The sequence below is a fragment of the Columba livia genome, chromosome 35 (genome assembly GCF_036013475.1).
Source record: "Columba livia isolate bColLiv1 breed racing homer chromosome 35, bColLiv1.pat.W.v2, whole genome shotgun sequence".
Classification (NCBI taxonomy): Eukaryota; Metazoa; Chordata; class Aves; order Columbiformes; family Columbidae; genus Columba; species Columba livia.
Window position 1 is genome coordinate 160,303 of NC_088636.1, and position 21,040 is coordinate 181,342.

The 21,040-nt window shown below is 61.2% G+C and overlaps 1 protein-coding gene across 1 annotated transcript in view; it reads left to right on the forward strand.

The window, feature by feature from the left end:
* The window catches only part of RUSF1 (RUS family member 1), a 32,629-nt gene extending 13,131 nt beyond the window's left edge, over nucleotides 1-19,498 (forward strand). The window contains exons 9-15 of the mRNA XM_065044304.1: nucleotides 3,884-4,056; nucleotides 6,275-6,349; nucleotides 8,875-8,932; nucleotides 9,535-9,605; nucleotides 10,149-10,310; nucleotides 14,286-14,363; nucleotides 19,317-19,498. Coding sequence (XP_064900376.1) covers nucleotides 3,884-4,056; nucleotides 6,275-6,349; nucleotides 8,875-8,932; nucleotides 9,535-9,605; nucleotides 10,149-10,310; nucleotides 14,286-14,363; nucleotides 19,317-19,405 — 706 coding nt within the window. The 3' untranslated portion in view covers nucleotides 19,406-19,498. The remainder of the gene's footprint in view (nucleotides 1-3,883; nucleotides 4,057-6,274; nucleotides 6,350-8,874; nucleotides 8,933-9,534; nucleotides 9,606-10,148; nucleotides 10,311-14,285; nucleotides 14,364-19,316) is intronic.
* The last annotated feature ends 1,542 nt before the right edge of the window (nucleotides 19,499-21,040 follow it).

The window sequence follows — 21,040 nt, forward strand, 5'->3', positions numbered from 1 at the left end:
GGTGTGGCCTCACCAAGGAGGTGTGGCCTCATCAAGGGGGCGTGGCCTCACCAAGGGGGCGTGGGCCTCACCAAGGGGTTGTGGCCACAACAAGGGGGGTGTGGCCTCACCAAGGGGGCGTGGCCTCACCAAGGGGGCGTGGGCCTCACCAAGGGGTTGTGGCCACAACAAGGGGGGGTGTGGCCTCACCAAGGGGGCGTGGCCTCACCAAGGGAGGTGTGGCCTCACGGGTGGGGGCGGGGGGGGCGTGGCCTCACCAATGGCGTTGCGGCCTCACCAAGGGGAGGCGCGGCCTCACCTAGGGGGCGTGGCCTCGCCAAGGGGGCGTGGCCTCACCAAGGGGGGGGGGGTGGCCTCACCAAGGGAGGCGTGGCCTCACGGGGGGCAGGGCGTGGCCTCACCAAGAGAGGCATGGCCTCACCAAGGAGGCGTGGCCTCATCAAGGGGGTGTGGCCTCACCAAGGAGGTGTGGCCTCATCAAGGGGGCGTGGCCTCACCAAGGGGGCGTGGGCCTCACCAAGGGGTTGTGGCCACGAAAAGGGGGGTGTGGCCTCAGCAAGGGGGCGTGGCCTCCACAAGGGAGGTGTGGCCTCACGGGTGGGGGCGGGGGGGCGTGGCCTCACCAATGGCTTTGCGGCCTCACCAAGGGGAGCGCGGCCTCACCTAGGGGGCGTGGCCTCACCAAGGGGGGGGGGGGTGGCCTCACCAAGGGAGGCGTGGCCTCACGGGGGGCAGGGCGTGGCCTCACCAAGAGAGGCGTGGCCTCACCAAGGAGGCGTGGCCTCATCAAGGGTGTGTGGCCTCACCAAGGAGGTGTGGCCTCATCAAGGGGGCGTGGCCTCACCAAGGGGGGGGGGGTGGCCTCACCAAGGGAGGCATGGCCTCACCAAGGAGGCGTGGCCTCATCAAGGGGGTGTGGCCTCACCAAGGAGGTGCGGCCTCACCAAGGGGGCGTGGCCTCACCAAGGGGTTGTGGCCACAACAAGGGGGGTGTGGCCTCGCCAAGGGGGCGTGGCCTCACCAAGGGAGGTGTGGCCTCACGGGTGGGGGCGGGGGGTGTGGCCTCACCAATGGCGTTGCGGCCTCACCAAGGGGAGGCGCGGCCTCACCAAGGGGGCGTGGCCTCACCAAGGGGGTGGGGTGGCCTCACCAAGGGAGGCGTGGCCTCATCAAGGGGGTGTGGCCTCACCAAGGAGGCGCGGCCTCACCAAGGGGGCGTGGGCCTCACCAAGGGGTTGTGGCCACAACAAGGGGGGTGTGGCCTCACCAAGGGGGCGTGGCCTCACCAAGGGAGGTGTGGCCTCACGGGTGGGGGCGGGGGGGCGTGGCCTCACCAATGGCGTTGCGGCCTCACCAAGGGGAGGCGCGGCCTCACCTAGGGGGCGTGGCCTCACCAAGGGGGCGTGGCCTCACCAAGGGGGGGGGGGGTGGCCTCACCAAGGGAGGCGTGGCCTCACGGGGGGCAGGGCGTGGCCTCACCAAGAGAGGCATGGCCTCACCAAGGAGGCGTGGCCTCATCAAGGGGGTGTGGCCTCACCAAGGAGGTGTGGCCTCACCAAAGGGGCGTGGCCTCCCCAAGGGAGGTGTGGCCACAAAAAGGGGGGAGTGGCCTCACCAAGGGGGCGTGGCCTCACCAAAGGGAGGTGTGGCCTCACGGGTGGGGGTGGGGGTCGTGGCCTCACCAATGGCGTTGCGGCCTCACCAAGGGGAGGCGCGGCCTCACCTAGGGGGCGTGGCCTCACCAAGGGGGCGTGGCCTCACCAAGGGGGGGGGGGTGGCCTCACCAAGGGAGGCGTGGCCTCACGGGGGGCAGGGCGTGGCCTCACCAAGAGAGGCATGGCCTCACCAAGGAGGCGTGGCCTCATCAAGGGGGTGTGGCCTCACCAAGGAGGTGTGGCCTCATCAAGGGGGCGCGGCCTCACCAAGGGGGCGTGGGCCTCACCAAGGGAGGTGTGGCCACAAAAAGGGGGGAGTGGCCTCACCAAGGGGGCGTGGCCTCACCAAGGGAGGTGTGGCCTCACGGGTGGGGGCGGGGGGGCGTGGCCTCACCAATGGCGTTGCGGCCTCACCAAGGGAGGCGTGGCCTCACGGGGGGCAGGGCGTGGCCTCACCAAGAGAGGCATGGCCTCACCAAGGAGGCGTGGCCTCATCAAGGGGGTGTGGCCTCACCAAGGAGGTGTGGCCTCATCAAGGGGGCGTGGCCTCACCAAGGGGGCGTGGGCCTCACCAAGGGGTTGTGGCCACAACAAGGGGGGTGTGGCCTCACCAAGGGGGCGTGGCCACACCAAGGGAGGTGTGGCCACAACAAGGGGGGTGAGGCCTCACCATGGGGGGAGTGGCCTCACCAGGGGGGCGTGGCCTCACCAAGGGAGGTGTGGCCTCACCTAGGGAGGTGTGGCCTCACCAAGGAGGCGTGGCCTCACCAAGGGGGCGTGGCCTCACCAAGGGAGGTGTGACCACAGCAAGGGGGGGTGTGGCCTGACCAAGGGGGCGTGGCCTCATCAAGGGGGCGTGGCCTCACCAAGGGGGCGTGGGCCTCACCAAGATGGGCACAGCCTCACCAAGGGGGCGTGGCCTCACCTAGGAGTTGCGGCCTCACCAAGGGGGCGTGGCTTCACCAAGAGGGCGTGCCATCACGGGGGGCGTGGCCTCACCTAGGGGGTGTGGCCTCACCAAGGGGTTGTGGCCACAACAAGGGGGCGTGGCCTCACCAAGAGGGGTGTGGCCACACCAAGGGAGGTGCGGCCTCACCAAGGGGGCGTGGCCTAAGGGGAGGCGTGGCTTAGCTTAGGGGGCGTGGCCTCACCTAGGGGGCGTGGCCTCACCAAGGGGGGGGGGCCTCACCAAGGGAGGCGTGGCCTCACGGGGGGCAGGGCGTGGCCTCACCAAGAGAGGCATGGCCTCACCAAGGAGGCGTGGCCTCATCAAGGGGGTGTGGCCTCACCAAGGAGGCGTGGCAAGGGGGTGTTGCCTCACCAAGGAGGTGTGGCCTCATCAAGGGGGCGTGGCCTCACCAAGGGGGCGTGGGCCTCACCAAGGGGTTGTGGCCACAACAAGGGGGGTGTGGCCTCACTAAGGGGGCGTGGCCTCACCAAAGGAGGCGTGGCCTCACGGGGGGCAGGGCGTGGCCTCACCAAGAGAGGCATGGCCTCACCAAGGGGGCGTGGCCTCATCAAGGGGGTGTGGCCTCACCAAGGAGGCGTGGCCTCATCAAGGGGGCGTGGCCTCATCAAGGGGGCGTGGCCTCACCAAGGGGGCGTGGGCCTCACCAAGGGGTTGTGGCCACAACAAGGGGGGTGTGGCCTCACCAAGGGGGCGTGGCCACACCAAGGGAGGTGTGGCCACAACAAGGGGGGTGTGGCCTCACCATGGGGGGAGTGGCCTCACCAGGGGGGCGTGGCCTCACCGGGGGGCGTGGCCTCACCAAGGGAGGTGTGGCCTCACCTAGGGAGGTGTGGCCTCACGGGGGAGGGGGGCGTGGCCTCACCAAGAGAGGCGCGGCCTCACCAAGGGGGCGTGGCCTCACCAAGGGAGGTGTGACCACAGCAAGGGGGGGTGTGGCCTGACCAAGGGGGCGTGGCCTCACCAAGGGAGGTGTGGCCTCAACAAGGGGGCATGGCTCCACCAAGGGAGGTGTGGCCTCACCTATGGGGCGTGGCCTCACCTAGGGGGCGTGGCCTCACCTAGGGGGCGCGGCCTCACCAAGGGGGCGTGCCCTCACGGGGGGGGGGCGTGGCCTCACCAAGTGTCGCGGCCTCAAGCCCAAAGCAGCGGGTGGGGGGGGGGGCGGGGGGGGGGAATGTCGGGCCCGGCTGTTGCGGGGGGCGCGTTTCCCGCCGTCCCCACGTCCCCCACGTCCCCCACGCCCCCCGTGTCCGCGCAGGGTGACGCCGTGGGCCGTGTCGCTGCTGCTGGCCACTCACCTGCTGGCCAACGTGCGCGCCGTGCGCTCGCTGCGCCTGCGCTCCCTCAACCGGCCGCGCCTGCGCCTGGCGCTGCGGCGCGCCTGCAGGGGCGGGGCCAGCGCCGGAAGGGGCGGGGCTAACGGCGCCGGGGGCGGGGCGGCGGATGGCCGGGCAAGGTAGGAACCCCCAGTTCATTCCAGTCCATCCCAGTTCATCCCAGTGCATCCCAGTTCATCCAGTTCATCCCAGTCCATCCCAGTGACCCACACATCCCTCCCAGACCCCGCCAGTCCATCCCAGTCCATCCCAGTTCATCCCAGTCCATCCCAGTCCATCCCAGTTCATCCCAGTCCATCCCAGTTTACATCCCAGTCCATCCCAGTCCATCCCAGTCCATCCCAGTTCATTCCAGTTCATCCCAGTTCATCCCAGTGACCCCCCCAGTGACCCACACATCCTTCCAGTTCATCCCAGTCCATCCCAGTCCATCCCAGTCCATCCCAGTTCATCCAGTCCATCCCAGTCCATCCCAGTTCATCCCAGTCCATCCCAGTGACCCACACATCCCTCCCAGTGCATCCCAGTTCATCCCAGTTCATCCCAGTCCATCCCAGTCCATCCCAGTTCATCCCAGTGACCCCCCCAGTGATCCACACATCCATCCCAGTCCATCCCAGTTCATCCCAGTCCATTCCAGTCCATCCCAGTCCATCCCAGTTCATCCCAGTCCATCCCAGTGACCCCCCCAGTGACCCACACATCCCTCCCAGTCCCCGCCCAGTCCATCCCAGTCCATCCCAGTTCATCCCAGTCCCTCCCAGTTCATCCCAGTTCATCCCAGTTCATCCCAGTCCATCCCAGTTCATCCCAGTCCATCCCGGTCCATCCCAGTTCATCCCAGTGACCCCCCAGTGACCCACACATCCCTCCCAGTCCATCCCAGTCCATCCCAGTCCATCCCAGTCCATCCCAGTTCATCCCAGTGACCCCCAGTCCATCCCAGTCCATCCCAGTTCATCCCAGTCCATCCCAGTCCATCCCAGTTCATCCCAGTTCATCCCAGTCCATCCCAGTTCATCCCAGTCCATCCCAGTTCATCCCAGTCCATCCCAGTGACCCCCCCAGTGACCCACACATCCCTCCCAGTCCATCCCAGTTCATCCCAGTCCCTCCCAGTGCATCCCAGTTCATCCCAGTCCATCCCAGTCCATCCCAGTTCATCCCAGTGACCCCCCCAGTGATCCACACATCCATCCCAGTCCATCCCAGTTCATCCCAGTCCATTCCAGTCCATCCCAGTCCATCCCAGTCCATCCCAGTTCATCCCAGTGACCCCCCCAGTGACCCACACATCCCTCCCAGTTCATCCCAGTCCATCGCAGTCCATCCCAGTCCATCCCAGTCCATCCCAGTTCATCCCAGTTCATCCCAGTCCCTCCCAGTTCATCCCAGTTCATCCCAGTCCATCCAAGTCCATCCCAGTGCATCCCAGTCCATCCCAGTCCATCCCAGTTCATCCCAGTTCATCCCAGTGACCCCCCCAGTGACCCACACATCCCTCCCAGTGCATCCCAGTCCATCCCAGTCCATCCCAGTCCCTCCCAGTCCATCCCAGTTCATCCCAGTCCATCCCAGTCCATCCCAGTGACCCCCCCAGTGACCCACACATCCCTCCCAGTCCATCCCAGTCCATCCCAGTCCATCCCAGTGCATCCCAGTTCATCCCAGTGTATCCCAGTGACCCCCCCAGTGACCCACACATCCATCCCAGTCCATCCCAGTTCATCCCAGTCCATCCCAGTCCATCCCAGTTCATCCCAGTCCATCCCAGTCCATCCCAGTGACCCCCCCAGTGACCCACACATCCCTCCCAGTCCATCCCAGTCCATCCCAGTCCATCCCAGTCCATCCCAGTTCATTCCAGTTCATCCCAGTGTATCCCAGTGACCCCCCCAGTGACCCACACATCCCTCCCAGTTCATCCCAGTTCATCCCAGTCCATCCCAGTCCATCCCAGTCCATCCCAGTTCATCCCAGTTCATCCCAGTCCATCCCAGTGACCCCCCCAGTGACCCACACATCCCTTCCAGTTCATCCCAGTTCATCCCAGTCCATCCCAGCCCATCCCAGTCCCTCCCAGTCCATCCCAGTGACCCCCCAGTGACCCCCACAGCCCTCCCAGTCCCCCCTCCCATGGGCGTGGCTTCCACTGGGGGGCGTGGCCTGTCTAGGGGGCGGGGCTGCGGCAGGACCTACCTCGGGGGGCGGGATTTCCCACCAGGGGGGCGTGGTCTCAGCTGGAGGGGGCGGAGCCTCCCGGGGGACGCGTTTTTAAACCCGGGGGCGTGGTTTCCACACAGGGGGCGGAGTCTCGGCCAAAGGGGGCGGAGCGCTGTGGGTGCCCACCCCCGCGGAGGTGAACCCGGAGGAGCCGCTGCTGCCGGGTCAGTGGGACCAGTGGCACCAGTATGACCAGTATGAGCCCCAGTGTGACCAGTATGAGCCCCAGTGTGACCAGTGTGACCCCCAGTGTGACCAGTATGACCAGTATGAGCCCCAGTGTGACCAGTATGAGCCCCAGTGTGACCAGTGTGACCAGTATGAGCCCCAGTGTGACCAGTATGAGCCCCAGTGTGACCAGTATGAGCCCCAGTGTCACCAGTATGACCAGTATGAGCCCCAGTGTGACCAGTATGAGCCCCAGTATGACCAGTATGAGCCCCAGTGTCACCAGTATGACCAGTATGAGCCCCAGTGTGACCAGTATGAGCCCCAGTGTCACCAGTATGACCAGTATGAGCCCCAGTGTGACCAGTATGAGCCCCAGTGTGACCGGTGTGACCAGTATGAGCCCCAGTGTCACCAGTATGAGCCCCAGTGTCACCAGTATGACCAGTATGAGCCCCAGTGTGACCAGTATGAGCCCCAGTGTCACCAGTATGACCAGTATGAGCCCCAGTGTGACCAGTATGAGCCCCAGTGTGACCAGTGTGACCAGTATGAGCCCCAGTGTGACCAGTATGAGCCCCAGTGTGAGCCCCAGTGTGACCAGTATGAGCCCCAGTGTGACCAGTGTGAGCCCCAGTGTGACCAGTATGAGCCCCAGTGTGACCAGTGTGACCAGTATGAGCCCCAGTGTGACCAGTATGACCCCCAGTGTGACCAGTATGACCAGTATGAGCCCCAGTATGACCAGTATGAGCCCCAGTATGACCAGTATGAGCCCCAGTGTGACCAGTATGAGCCGCAGTGTGACCAGTATGAGCCCCAGTGTGACCAGTGTGACCAGTATGAGCCCCAGTGTGACCAGTATGAGCCCCAGTATGACCAGTATGAGCCCCAGTGTGACCAGTGTGACCCCCAGTGTGACCAGTATGAGCCTCAGTGTGACCAGTATGACCAGTATGAGCCCCAGTGTGACCAGTATGAGCCCCAGTGTGACCAGTGTGACCCCCAGTGTGACCAGTGTGACCAGTATGAGCCCCAGTATGAGCCCCAGTGTGACTAGTGTGACCCCCAGTGTGACCAGTATGACCAGTATGAGCCCCAGTATGACCAGTATGAGCCCCAGTGTGACCAGTATGACCAGTATGAGCCCCAGTGTGACCAGTATGAGCCCCAGTGTGACCAGTGTGACCAGTATGAGCCCCAGTGTGACCAGTGTGAGCCCCAGTGTGACCAGTGTGACCCCCAGTGTGACCAGTATGACCAGTATGAGCCCCAGTGTGACCAGTATGAGCCCCAGTGTGACCAGTGTGACCCCCAGTGTGACCAGTATGACCAGTATGAGCCCCAGTGTGACCAGTATGAGCCCCAGTATGACCAGTATGAGCCCCAGTGTGACCAGTATGACCAGTATGAGCCCCAGTATGACCAGTATGAGCCCCAGTGTGACCAGTGTGACCAGTATGAGCCCCAGTGTCACCAGTATGACCAGTATGAGCCCCAGTGTGACCAGTATGAGCCCCAGTGTGACCAGTGTGACCAGTATGAGGCCCAGTGTGACAAGTATGAGCCCCAGTGTGACCCCCAGTATGACCAGTGTGAGCCCCAGTGTGACCAGTATGAGCCCCAGTGTGACCAGTGTGACCAGTATGACCCCCAGTGTGACCAGTGTGACCAGTATGAGCCCCAGTGTGACCAGTATGAGCCCCAGTGTGACCAGTATGACCAGTATGAGCCCCAGTGTGACCAGTATGAGCCCCAGTGTGACCAGTGTGACCAGTATGAGCCCCAGTATGACCAGTATGAGCCCCAGTGTGACCAGTGTGACCAGTATGAGCCCCAGTGTGACCAGTATGAGCCCCAGTATGAGCCCCAGTGTGACCAGTATGACCAGTATGAGCCCCAGTGTGACCAGTATGAGCCCCAGTGTGACCAGTGTGAGCCCCAGTATGAGCCCCAGTGTGACCCCCAGTATGACCAGTGTGAGCCCCAGTGTGACCAGTATGAGCCCCAGTGTGACCCCCAGTGTAACCAGTATGACCAGTATGAGCCCCAGTGTGAACAATGTGACCCACAGTGTGACCAGTATGAGCCCCAGTGTGACCAGTATGACCAGTATGAGCCCCAGTGTGACCAGTATGAGCCCCAGTATGAGCCCCAGTTTGACCAGTGTGACCAGTATGAGCCCCAGTATGACCAGTATGAGCCCCAATGTGACCAGTATGAGCCCCAGTATGACCAGTATGAGCCCCAGTATGAGCCCCAGTATGACCAGTATGAGCCCCAGTGTGACCAGTATGAGCCCCAGTATGACCAGTATGAGCCCCAGTATGAGCCCCAGTATGACCAGTATGAGCCCCAGTGTGACCAGTATGAGGCCCAGTGTGACCAGTATGAGCCCCAGTGTGACCAGTGTGACCCCCAGTGTGACCAGTATGAGCCCCAGTATGACCAGTGTGGCACCCAGTGTGACCAGTATGACCAGTATGACCCAATGTCACCCATGTCCCCATTGTCCCCTCAGGCTTCAGCACCCGCCTCACCCTCCACTTGGGAGCCCCCCTGCACCGGCTGGTCCAGAGGTGAGGGACCCAGGCGTCCGGGGGACCCAGGAGTTCGGGAGGGACCCAGGAGTCCGGGGGACCCAGGAGTTCGGGGAGGGACCCAAATAGGGGACCCAGGAGTTCGGGAGGGACCCAGGAGTTCTGAGGGACCTAGGAGTCTGGGGGACCCAGGAGTTCGGGGAGGGACCCAAATAGGGGACCCAGGAGTTCTGTGGGACCCAGGTGTCCAGGGGACCCAGGAGTTTGGGAGGGACCCAGGAGTTCGGGAGGGACCCAAATAGGGGACCCAGGAGTTCGGGAGGGACCCAGGAGTTCGGGAGGGACCCAAATAGGGGACCCAGGAGTTCGGGAGGGACCCAGGAGTTCGGGAGGGACCCAAATAGGGGACCCAGGAGTTCGGGAGGGACCCAGGAGTTCGGGAGGGACCCAAATAGGGGACCCTGGAGTTCGGGAGGGACCCAAATAGGGGACCCAGGAGTTCTGAGGGACCCAGGCATCCAGGGGACCCAGGAGTTTGGGGGACCCAGGAGTCCGGGGACCCAGGAGGTCGGGAGGGACCCAGGAGTTCTGAGGGACCCAGGAGTTCGGGGGGACCCAGGCGTCCGGGTGTCCCCCTGCAGTGAGGCCGAATTCAAGAAGGCGCTAGAGTGCGGCACCGAGAATTACATCATTGTGCTCCGCCCCTCTGAAGGTGGGGACCCAGGCGTCCGGGAGGGACCCAGGCGTCCGGGAAGGACCCAGGAGTGCGGGAGGGACCCAGGAGTTCGGGAGGGATCCAAATAGGGGACCCAGGAGTTCAGGAGGGACCCAGGAGTTCGGGGGGACCCGTATAGGGGACCCAGGAGTTCGGGAGTGACACAGGAGTACAGGAGGGGACCCAGGAGTTCGGGAGGGACCCAGGAGTTCGGGAGGGACCCAGGAGTTCGGGGGGACCCGTATAGGGGACCCAGGAGTTCGGGAGTGACACAGGAGTACAGGAGGGGACCCAGGAGTTCGGGAGGGACCCAGAAGTTCAGGAGGAACCCAGGAGTTCAGGAGGGACCCAGGAGTTCGGGAGGGACCCAGGAGTTCGGGAGGGACCCAGGAGTACAGGAGGGACCCAGGAGTTCGGGAGGGACCCAGGAGTTCAGGAGGAACCCAGGAGTTCGGGGAGACCCAAACAAGGGGACCCAGGCATCCGGGAATGAACCCAGGCATCCGGTTGACCCCCGTATCCCTTCTCCCCCACCAAAAGGCTGGGTGGGGGTGGGGCTACGCGGGGGGGCTCCCCCCGACACCCCCATTTTGGCGGCCGCCCACGCGCTGCTGCTGGAGGAGCTGCTGGGTCCTCCCGTCCCGCAGGGGGCGCCCCTGGCCCCCGCGCTGCGCCCCCTGCAGGCCCGTCTGCGCCGCTGCCGTGAGTGCATCGGGGACAATGGGGGACGGTTGGGGGTCCCTGGGGGGCATTTGGGGTCCCTGGGGGTCACTTGGGGTCCCTGAGGGTCATTTGGGGTCCTTGGGGGTCAATGGGATACTTCAGGGTCATTGAGTCCCCTGGGGGTCAATGGGGTCCTTGGGGGTCACTTGGGTCCTTGGGGGTCATTGGGGTCCTTGGGGGTCATTGGGGTCCCCTGCGGGTCATTGGGGTCCCTGGGGGTCAATGGGGTCCTTGGGGGTTATTTGGGGTCCTTGGGGGTCAATGGGATCCTTTGGGGTCACTTGGGTCCCCTGGGGGTCATTGGGGTCCTTGGGGGTTATTTGGGGTCCTTGGGGGTCATTGGGGTCCCTGGGGGTCGTTCGGGGTCCCTGGGGGTCAATGGGGTCCCCTGGAGGTCATTTGGGTCCTTGGGGGTCATTGGGGTCCCTGGGGGTCAATGGGGTCCTTGGGGGTCACTTGGGTCCCTTGGGGGTCATTGGGATCCTTCGGGGTCATTTGGGTCCCTGGGGGTCATTTGGGGTCCCTTGGGGGTCATTTGGGTCCCTGGGGGTCATTTGGGTCCCCTGGGGGTCATTGGGATCCTTGGGGGTCATTGGGGTCCTTGGGGGTCAATGGGATACTTCAGGGTCATTGAGTCCCCTGGGGGTTATTGGGGTCCCTGGGGGTCAATGGGGTCCTTGGGGGTTATTTGGGGTCCTTGGGGGTCAATGGGGTCCTTCGGGGTCACTTGGGTCCCTGGGGGGTCACTTGGGTCCCCTGGGGGTCATTGGGTCCCTTGGGGGTCATTGGGTCCCTTGGGGGTCATTTGGGTCCTTGGGGGTCATTGGGGTCCTTGGGGGTCATTGGGGTCCTTGGGGGTCAATGGGGTCCTTGGGGGTCATTGGGGTCCTTGGGGGTCATTGGGGTCCCTGGGGGTCAATGGGGTCCTTGGGGGTTATTTGGGGTCCCTTGGGGGTCATTTGGGTCCCTGGGGGTCATTGGGGGTCCCTGGGGGTCAATGGGGTCCCCTGGAGGTCATTTGGGTCCTTGGGGGTCATTGGGGTCCCTGGGGGTCAATGGGGTCCCTGGGGGTCAATGGGATCCTTCGGGGTCATTGAGTCCCCTGGGGGTCATTGGGGTCCTTGGGGGTCAATGGGGTCCCCTGGGGGTCAATGGGGTCCCTGGGGGTCAATGGGGTCCCTGGGGGTCAATGGGATCCTTCGGGGTCATTGAGTCCCCTGGGGGTCGTTGGGGTCCCTGGGGGTCATTGGGTCCTTGGGGGTCACTTGGGTCCCCTGGGGGTCATTGGGGTCCCCTGGGGGTCATTGGGGTCCCCTGGGGGTCAATGGGGTCCTTGGGGGTCAATGGGGTCCCTGGGGGTCAATGGGATCCTTTGGGGTCATTGAGTCCCTTGGGCGTCATTGGGGTCCTTGGGGGTCAATGGGGTCCTTGGGGGTCATTGGGGTCCCTGGGGGGCATTTGGGTCCTTTGGGGGTCACTTGGGTCCCCTGGGGGTCATTGAGTCCCCTGGGGGTCAATGGGGTCCTTGGGGGTCAATGGGATACTTCAGGGTCATTGAGTCCCCTGGGGGTCATTGGGGTCCTTGGGGGTTATTTGGGGTCCCTGGGGGTCATTGGGGTCCCCTGGGGGTCAATGGGGTCCTTCGGGGTCATTGAGTCCCCTGGGGATCATTTGGGTCCCCTTGGGGCAATTTGGGGACCCTAGGGGTCACTTGGGTCCCCTGCGTGTCATTGGGTCCCTTGGGGGTCATTTGGGTCCTTGGGGGTCATTGGGGTCCCTGGGGGTCAATGGGGTCCTTGGGGGTTATTTGGGGTCCTTGGGGGTCATTGGGTCCTTTGGGGGTCACTTGGGTCCCCTGGGGGTCATTGGGGTTCTTGGGGGTCACTTGGGGTCCCTGGGGGTCAATGGGGTCCCTGGGGGTCATTGGGATCCTTGGGGGTCATTGGGGTCCTTGGGGGTCAATGGGATACTTCAGGGTCATTGAGTCCCCTGGGGGTCATTGGGGTCCTTGGGGGTTATTTGGGGTCCCTGGGGGTCATTGGGGTCCCCTGGGGGTCAATGGGGTCCTTCGGGGTCATTGAGTCCCCTGGGGATCATTTGGGTCCCCTTGGGGCAATTTGGGGACCCTAGGGGTCACTTGGGTCCCCTGCGTGTCATTGGGTCCCTTGGGGGTCATTTGGGTCCTTGGGGGTCATTGGGGTCCCTGGGGGTCAATGGGGTCCTTGGGGGTTATTTGGGGTCCTTGGGGGTCATTGGGTCCTTTGGGGGTCACTTGGGTCCCCTGGGGGTCATTGGGGTTCTTGGGGGTCACTTGGGGTCCCTGGGGGTCAATGGGGTCCCTGGGGGTCATTGGGATCCTTGGGGGTCATTGGGGTCCTTGGGGGTCAATGGGATACTTCAGGGTCATTGAGTCCCCTGGGGGTCATTGGGGTCCTTGGGGGTTATTTGGGGTCCCTGGGGGTCATTGGGGTCCCCTGGGGGTCAATGGGGTCCTTCGGGGTCATTGAGTCCCCTGGGGATCATTTGGGTCCCCTTGGGGCAATTTGGGGACCCTAGGGGTCACTTGGGTCCCCTGCGTGTCATTGGGTCCCTTGGGGGTCATTTGGGTCCTTGGGGGTCATTGGGGTCCCTGGGGGTCAATGGGGTCCCTGGGGGTCATTTGGGGTCCCTGGGGGTCACTTGGGTCCCTGGGGGTCATTGGGGTCCCCTGGGGGTCAATGGGGTCCTTGGGGGTCATTGGGGTCCTTGGGGGTCGTTTGGGTCCCCTGGGGGTCATTGGGGTCCTTGGGGGTCATTTGGGGTCCCTGGGGGTCAATGGGGTCCTTGGGGGTCATTTGGGTCCTTGGGGGTCATTGGGTCCTTTGGGGGTCACTTGGGTCCCCTGGGGGTCATTGGGGTTCTTGGGGGTCAATGGGGTCCTTGGGGATCAATGGGGTCCTTGGGGGTCATTGAGTCCCCTGGGGGTCAATGGGGTCCTTGGGGGTCACTTGGGTCCCTTGGGGGTCATTGGGGTCCCTGGGGGTCAATGGGGTCCCCTGGGGGTCAATGGGGTCCTTTGGGGGTTATTTGGGGTCCTTGGGGATCATTGGGGTCCTTGGGGGTCACTTGGGTCCCTGGGGGTCATTCAGGGTCGCTGGGGGTCATTGGGTCCCTGGGGGTCATTGGGGTCCCTGGGGGTCATTTGGGTCCCCTGGGGGTCATTGGGGTCCCTTGGGGGTCATTGGGGTCCCTGGGGGTCATTTCGGTCCCAGTATCCCCAGTATCGCCTCTCAGTCCCTCCCAGTATCCCCAGTATCCCCAGTGTGTGTCTCCCAGTATCCCCAGTATCCCCAGTATGTGTCTCCCAGTCCCTCCCAGTATCCCCAGTATCCCCAGTATGTGTCTCCCAGTATCCCCAGTATCCCCAGTATCCCCAGTATGTGTCTCCGAGTATCCCCAGTATCCCCAGTATCGCCTCCCAGTCCCTCCCAGTATCCCCAGTATCCCCAGTATGTCTCCAGTATCCCCAGTATCCCCAGTATGTGCCTCCCAGTCCCTCCCAGTATCCCCAGTATCCCCAGTGTGTGTCTCCAGGTATCCCCAGTATCCCCAGTATGTGTCTCCCAGTCCCTCCCAGTATCCCCAGTATCCCCAGTGTGTGTCTCCAGGTATCCCCAGTATCCCCAGTATGTGTCTCCCAGTATCCCCAGTATCCCCAGTATCCCCAGTATGTGTCTCCAGTATCCCCAGTATCCCCAGTATGTGCCTCCCAGTCCCTCCCAGTATCCCCAGTATCCCCAGTATGTGCCTCCCAGTCCCTCCCAGTATCCCCAGTATCCCCAGTATGTGTCTCCCAGTATCCCCAGTATCCCCAGTATCCCCAGTATGTGTCTCCCAGTATCCCCAGTATCCCCAGTATGTGTCTCCCAGTCCCTCCCAGTATCCCCAGTATCCCCAGTATGGGGTGTCTTGCAGCTCCAGGATCGGTCCCCTGGGGGGCGCTGGCCGAGAGTTCCCGGCTCTGGGGGCAACTGGGACCCCGGCTGCTGCAAGGTACCAGTATGGACCAGTATAAACCAGTATAGACCAGTATAAACCAGTATAAACCAGTATAAACCAGTATGGACCAGTATAAACCCGTATACACCACTATAAACCAGTTACCTCCCAGTAACCTCTCAGTAACCTTCCAGTGTCCCCCCAGTGCCTCCCAGTTCCTCCAGTAACCTCCCAGTAACCCTCAGTGCCTCCCAGTATCCCCCCAGTTCATCCCAGTATCCCCCAGTATCCCCCAGTATCCCCCAGTATCCTCCCAATGCATCCCAGTCCCTCCCAGTAACCCCCAGTATCCCCCCAGTAACCCCCCAGTGTCTCCCAGTATCACCCCAGTGTCCCCCAGTAACCCCCCAGTTCATCCCAGTATCACCCCAGTGTCCCCCAGTAACCTCCCAGTTCATCCCAGTATCACCCCAGTGTCCCCAGTAACCCCCCAGTTCATCCCAGTATCACCCCATTCCCTCCCAGTAACCCCCAGTATCCCCCCAGTATCCCCCCAGTTCATCCCAGTAACCCCCAGTATCCCCCCAGTATCCCCCCAGTTCATCCCAGTATCCCCCAGTAACCCCCAGTATCCCCCCAGTAACCCCCCAGTGTCCCCCAGTATCACCCCAGTGTCCCCCAGTAACCCCCCAGTTCATCCCAGTAACCCACCATTCCCTCCCAGTAACCCCCAGTATCCCCCCAGTAACCCCCCAGTGTCTCCCAGTATCACCCCATTCCCTCCCAGTAACCCCCAGTATACCCCAGTAACCCCCCAGTTCATCCCAGTATCCCCCCATTCCCTCCCAGTAACCCCCAGTATACCCCAGTAACCCCCCAGTTCATCCCAGTAACCCACCATTCCCTCCCAGTAACCCCCAGTATCCCCCCAGTAACCCCCCAGTTCATCCCAGTATCACCCCAGTATCCCCCCAGTAACCTCCCAGTGTCTCCCAGTATCACTCCAGTGTCCCCCAGTAACCCCCCAGTTCATCCCAGTATCACCCCATTCCCTCCCAGTAACCCCCAGTATCCCCCCAGTATCCCCCCAGTTCATCCCAGTAACCCCCAGTATCCCCCCAGTAACCCCCCAGTGTCCCCCAGTATCACCCCATTCCCTCCCAGTAACCCCCAGTATCCCCCCAGTATCCCCCCAGTTCATCCCAGTATCCCCCAGTAACCCCCAGTATCCCCCCAGTAACCTCCCAGTGTCCCCCAGTATCACCCCATTCCCTCCCAGTAACCCCCAGTATCCCCCCAGTAACCTCCCAGTGTCTCCCAGTATCACCCCAGTGTCCCCAGTAACCCCCCAGTTCATCCCAGTATCCCCCAGTAACCCCCAGTATCCCCCCAGTAACCTCCCAGTGTCTCCCAGTATCACCCCAGTGTCCCCAGTAACCCCCAGTTCATCCCAGTATCCCCCCATTCCCTCCCAGTAACCCCCAGTATCCCCCCAGTAACCTCCCAGTGTCTCCCAGTATCACCCCAGTGTCACCAGTAACCCCCCAGTTCATCCCAATATCCCCCATTCCCTCCCAGTAACCCCCAGTATCCCCCCAGTAACCCCCCAGTGTCTCCCAGTATCAGCCCATTCCCTCCCAGTAACCCCCAGTATCCCCCCAGTATCCCCCCAGTATCCCCCAGTATCACCCCAGTGTCCCCAGTAACCCCCAGTTCATCCCAGTATCACCCCATTCCGTCCCAGTAACCCCCAGTATCCCCCCAGTAACCTCCCAGTGTCTCCCAGTATCACCCCAGTGTCCCCCCAGTAACCTCCCAGTGTCTCCCAGTATCACCCCAGTGTCCCCAGTAACCCCCCAGTTCATCCCAGTATCCCCCCATTCCCTCCCAGTAACTCCCAGTATACCCCAGTATCCCCCCATTCCCTCCCAGTAACCCCCAGTATCCCCCCAGTAACCCCCCAGTGTCCCCCAGTATCACCCCAGTGTCTCCCAGTAACCCCCCAGTTCATCCCAGTAACCCACCATTCCCTCCCAGTAACCCCCAGTATCTCCCCAGTAACCCCCCAGTGTCCCCCAGTATCAGCCCATTCCCTCCCAGTAACCCCCAGTATCCCCCCAGTATCCCCCCAGTATCCCCCAGTATCACCCCAGTGTCCCCAGTAACCCCCAGTTCATCCCAGTATCACCCCATTCCGTCCCAGTAACCCCCAGTATCCCCCCAGTAACCTCCCAGTGTCTCCCAGTATCCCCACAGTAACCCCCCAGTTCATCCCAGTATCCCCCAGTAACCCCCAGTATCCCCCCAGTAACCCCCCAGTGTCTCCCAGTATCACCCCATTCCCTCCCAGTAACCCCCAGTATCCCCCCAGTAACCTCCCAGTGTCTCCCAGTATCACCCCAGTATCCCCAGTAACCCCCCAGTTCATCCCAGTATCCCCCCATTCCCTCCCAGTAACCCCCAGTATCCCCCCAGTATCCCCCCAGTTCATCCCAGTAACCCCCAGTATCCCCCCAGTTACCCCCCAGTGTCCCCCAGTATCACCCCATTCCCTCCCAGTAACCCCCAGTATCCCCCCAGTATCCCCCCAGTTCATCCCAGTAACCCCCAGTATCCCCCCAGTATCCCCCCAGTAACCCCCCAGTGTCCCCCAGTATCACCCCATTCCCTCCCAGTAACCCCCAGTATCCCCCCAGTATCCCCCCAGTTCATCCCAGTATCCCCCAGTAACCCCCAGTATCCCCCCAGTAACCTCCCAGTGTCTCCCAGTATCACCCCATTCCCTCCCAGTAACCCCCAGTATCCCCCCAGTAACCTCCCAGTGTCTCCCAGTATCACCCCAGTGTCCCCAGTAACCCCCCAGTTCATCCCAGTATCACCCCATTCCCTCCCAGTAACCCCCAGTATCCCCCCAGTATCCCCCCAGTTCATCCCAGTATCCCCCAGTAACCCCCAGTATCCCCCCAGTAACCCCCCACTTCATCCCAGTATCACCCCATTCCCTCCCAGTAACCCCCAGTATCCCCCCAGTATCCCCCCAGTTCATCCCAGTATCCCCCAGTAACCCCCAGTATCCCCCCAGTAACCCCCCAGTGTCTCCCAGTATCACCCCAGTATCCCCAGTAACCCCCCAGTTCATCCCAGTATCACCCCAGTATCCCCCCATAACCCCCCAGTTCATCCCAGTATCCCCCAGTAACCCCCAGTAACCCCCCAGTGTCCCCCAGTATCACCCCATTCCCTCCCAGTAACCCCCAGTATCCCCCCAGTATCCCCCCAGTTCATCCCAGTAACCCCCAGTAACCCCCAGTATCCCCCCAGTAACCTCCCAGTGTCTCCCAGTATCACCCCAGTGTCCCCCCAGTAACCTCCCAGTGTCTCCCAGTATCACCCCAGTGTCCCCAGTAACCCCCCAGTTCATCCCAGTATCCCCCCATTCCCTCCCAGTAACTCCCAGTATACCCCAGTATCCCCCCATTCCCTCCCAGTAACCCCCAGTATCCCCCCAGTAACCCCCCAGTGTCCCCCAGTATCACCCCAGTGTCTCCCAGTAACCCCCCAGTTCATCCCAGTAACCCACCATTCCCTCCCAGTAACCCCCAGTATCTCCCCAGTAACCCCCCAGTGTCCCCCAGTATCAGCCCATTCCCTCCCAGTAACCCCCAGTATCCCCCCAGTATCCCCCCAGTATCCCCCAGTATCACCCCAGTGTCCCCAGTAACCCCCAGTTCATCCCAGTATCACCCCATTCCGTCCCAGTAACCCCCAGTATCCCCCCAGTAACCTCCCAGTGTCTCCCAGTATCCCCACAGTAACCCCCCAGTTCATCCCAGTATCCCCCAGTAACCCCCAGTATCCCCCCAGTAACCCCCCAGTGTCTCCCAGTATCACCCCATTCCCTCCCAGTAACCCCCAGTATCCCCCCAGTAACCTCCCAGTGTCTCCCAGTATCACCCCAGTATCCCCAGTAACCCCCCAGTTCATCCCAGTATCCCCCCATTCCCTCCCAGTAACCCCCAGTATCCCCCCAGTATCCCCCCAGTTCATCCCAGTAACCCCCAGTATCCCCCCAGTTACCCCCCAGTGTCCCCCAGTATCACCCCATTCCCTCCCAGTAACCCCCAGTATCCCCCCAGTATCCCCCCAGTTCATCCCAGTAACCCCCAGTATCCCCCCAGTATCCCCCCAGTAACCCCCCAGTGTCCCCCAGTATCACCCCATTCCCTCCCAGTAACCCCCAGTATCCCCCCAGTATCCCCCCAGTTCATCCCAGTATCCCCCAGTAACCCCCAGTATCCCCCCAGTAACCTCCCAGTGTCTCCCAGTATCACCCCATTCCCTCCCAGTAACCCCCAGTATCCCCCCAGTAACCTCCCAGTGTCTCCCAGTATCACCCCAGTGTCCCCAGTAACCCCCCAGTTCATCCCAGTATCACCCCATTCCCTCCCAGTAACCCCCAGTATCCCCCCAGTATCCCCCCAGTTCATCCCAGTATCCCCCAGTAACCCCCAGTATCCCCCCAGTAACCCCCCACTTCATCCCAGTATCACCCCATTCCCTCCCAGTAACCCCCAGTATCCCCCCAGTATCCCCCCAGTTCATCCCAGTATCCCCCAGTAACCCCCAGTATCCCCCCAGTAACCCCCCAGTGTCTCCCAGTATCACCCCAGTATCCCCAGTAACCCCCCAGTTCATCCCAGTATCACCCCAGTATCCCCCCATAACCCCCCAGTTCATCCCAGTATCCCCCAGTAACCCCCAGTAACCCCCCAGTGTCCCCCAGTATCACCCCATTCCCTCCCAGTAACCCCCAGTATCCCCCCAGTATCCCCCCAGTTCATCCCAGTAACCCCCAGTAACCCCCAGTATCCCCCCAGTAACCTCCCAGTGTCCCCCAGTATCACCCCAGTGTCCCCCAGTAACCCCCAGTTCATCCCAGTATCCCCAGTCCCCCCCAGTCCCTCCCAGTATAACCCAGTTCCCCATTGACTCCAGCGCCCCCTGCAGGTTTGGCGGCCGCCGGTTGGGACACGCGGCGCCACCTCCTGGCGCTCGACCAATGGCAGCTCGAGTGGGACAAGCCCCGCCCCCTCTAACCCCGCCCCCCTCCCCGCCGTATTTACCCTAAAACCTGCGCCCCCAGGGCAAATTTGAGGCAAATAAAGGCGATTTTGGGGCGTTTCCAAAAATGTGCAGTTTGACGGGGGGAATTGGAGCTTTTGGGCTTTGTTTTGGGGCGAATTTAGGGGGGTTTGGGTCATTTCAGGCTCGTTTTGGGTCATTTCAGGACCATTTTGGGGCATTTTGGGTCATTTCAGGATCATTTTGGGGCATTTCAGGCTCATTTTGGGGCATTTTGGGTCATTTCAGGCTCGTTTTGGGTCATTTCAGGACAATTTTGGGTCATTTCAGGCTCATTTTGGGGCATTTTGGGTCATTTCAGGCTCGTTTTGGGTCATTTCAGGACAATTTTGGGTCATTTCAGGCTCATTTTGGGGCATTTTGGGTCATTTCAGGCTCATTTTGGGGCATTTCAGGACAATTTTGGGTCATTTCAGGCTCATTTTGGGGCATTTTGGGTCATTTTGAGCTCTTTTTGGGGCATTTTGGGTCATTTCAGGACAATTTTGGGTCATTTCAGGCTCATTTTGGGGCATTTTGGGTCATTTCAGGCTCGTTTTGGGTCATTTCAGGACCATTTTGGGCTCATTTTGGGCCATTTCAGGATCATTTTGGGTCATTTCAGGCTCATTTTGGGGCATTTTGGGTCATTTTGGGTCATTTCAGGACCATTTTGGGTCATTTCAGGCTCATTTTGGGCTCATTTCAGGATCATTTTGGGCTCATTTTGGGTCATTTCAGGCTCATTTTGAGCTCATTTTGGGGCATTTTGGGTCATTTCAGGACCATTTTGGGTCATTTCAGGCTCATTTTGGGCTCATTTCAGGATCATTTTGGGCTCATTTTGGGTCATTTCAGGCTCATTTTGAGCTCATTTTTGGGCATTTTGGGTCATTTCAGGCTCATTTTGGGGCATTTTTGGTCATTTCAGGACCATTTTGGGCTCATTTTGGGTCATTTCAGGACAATTTTGGGTAATTTCAGGCTCATTTTGGGGCATTTTGGGTCATTTCAGGCTCGTTTTGGGTCATTTCAGGACCATTTTGGGCTCATTTTGGGTCATTTCAGGACCATTTTGGGTCGTTTCAGGCTCATTTTGGGGCATTTTGGGTCATTTCAGGATCATTTTGGGCTCATTTGGGTCATTTCAGGACCATTTTGGGTAATTTCAGGCTCATTTTTGGCTCATTTTGGGGCATTTTGGGTCATTTCAGGCTCATTTTGGGGCATTTTGGGCTCATTTTGGGCCCTTTCAGGCTCATTTTGAGCTCATTTTTGGGCATTTTGGGTCATTTCAGGCTCATTTTGGGGCATTTGGGGCTCATTTTGGGCCATTTCAGGCCCATTTTGAGCTCGTTTTGGGGCATTTTGGGCTCAGTTTGGGCTCATTTTGGGCCATTTTGGGCTCATTTTGAGCTCGTTTTGGGGCATTTTGGGCTCATTTTGGGCTCATTTTGGCCCATTTTCGTGTCATTTGGGGGCATTTCCGGCTCCTTTAAGGCTCATTTTCGCTCATTTTGGGCCATTTTCATGTCATTTTGGGTTCATTTCGGGCTCATTTTGGGCCATTTCAGGCTCATTTTGGGCTCATTTTGGGTCATCTGGGGCTC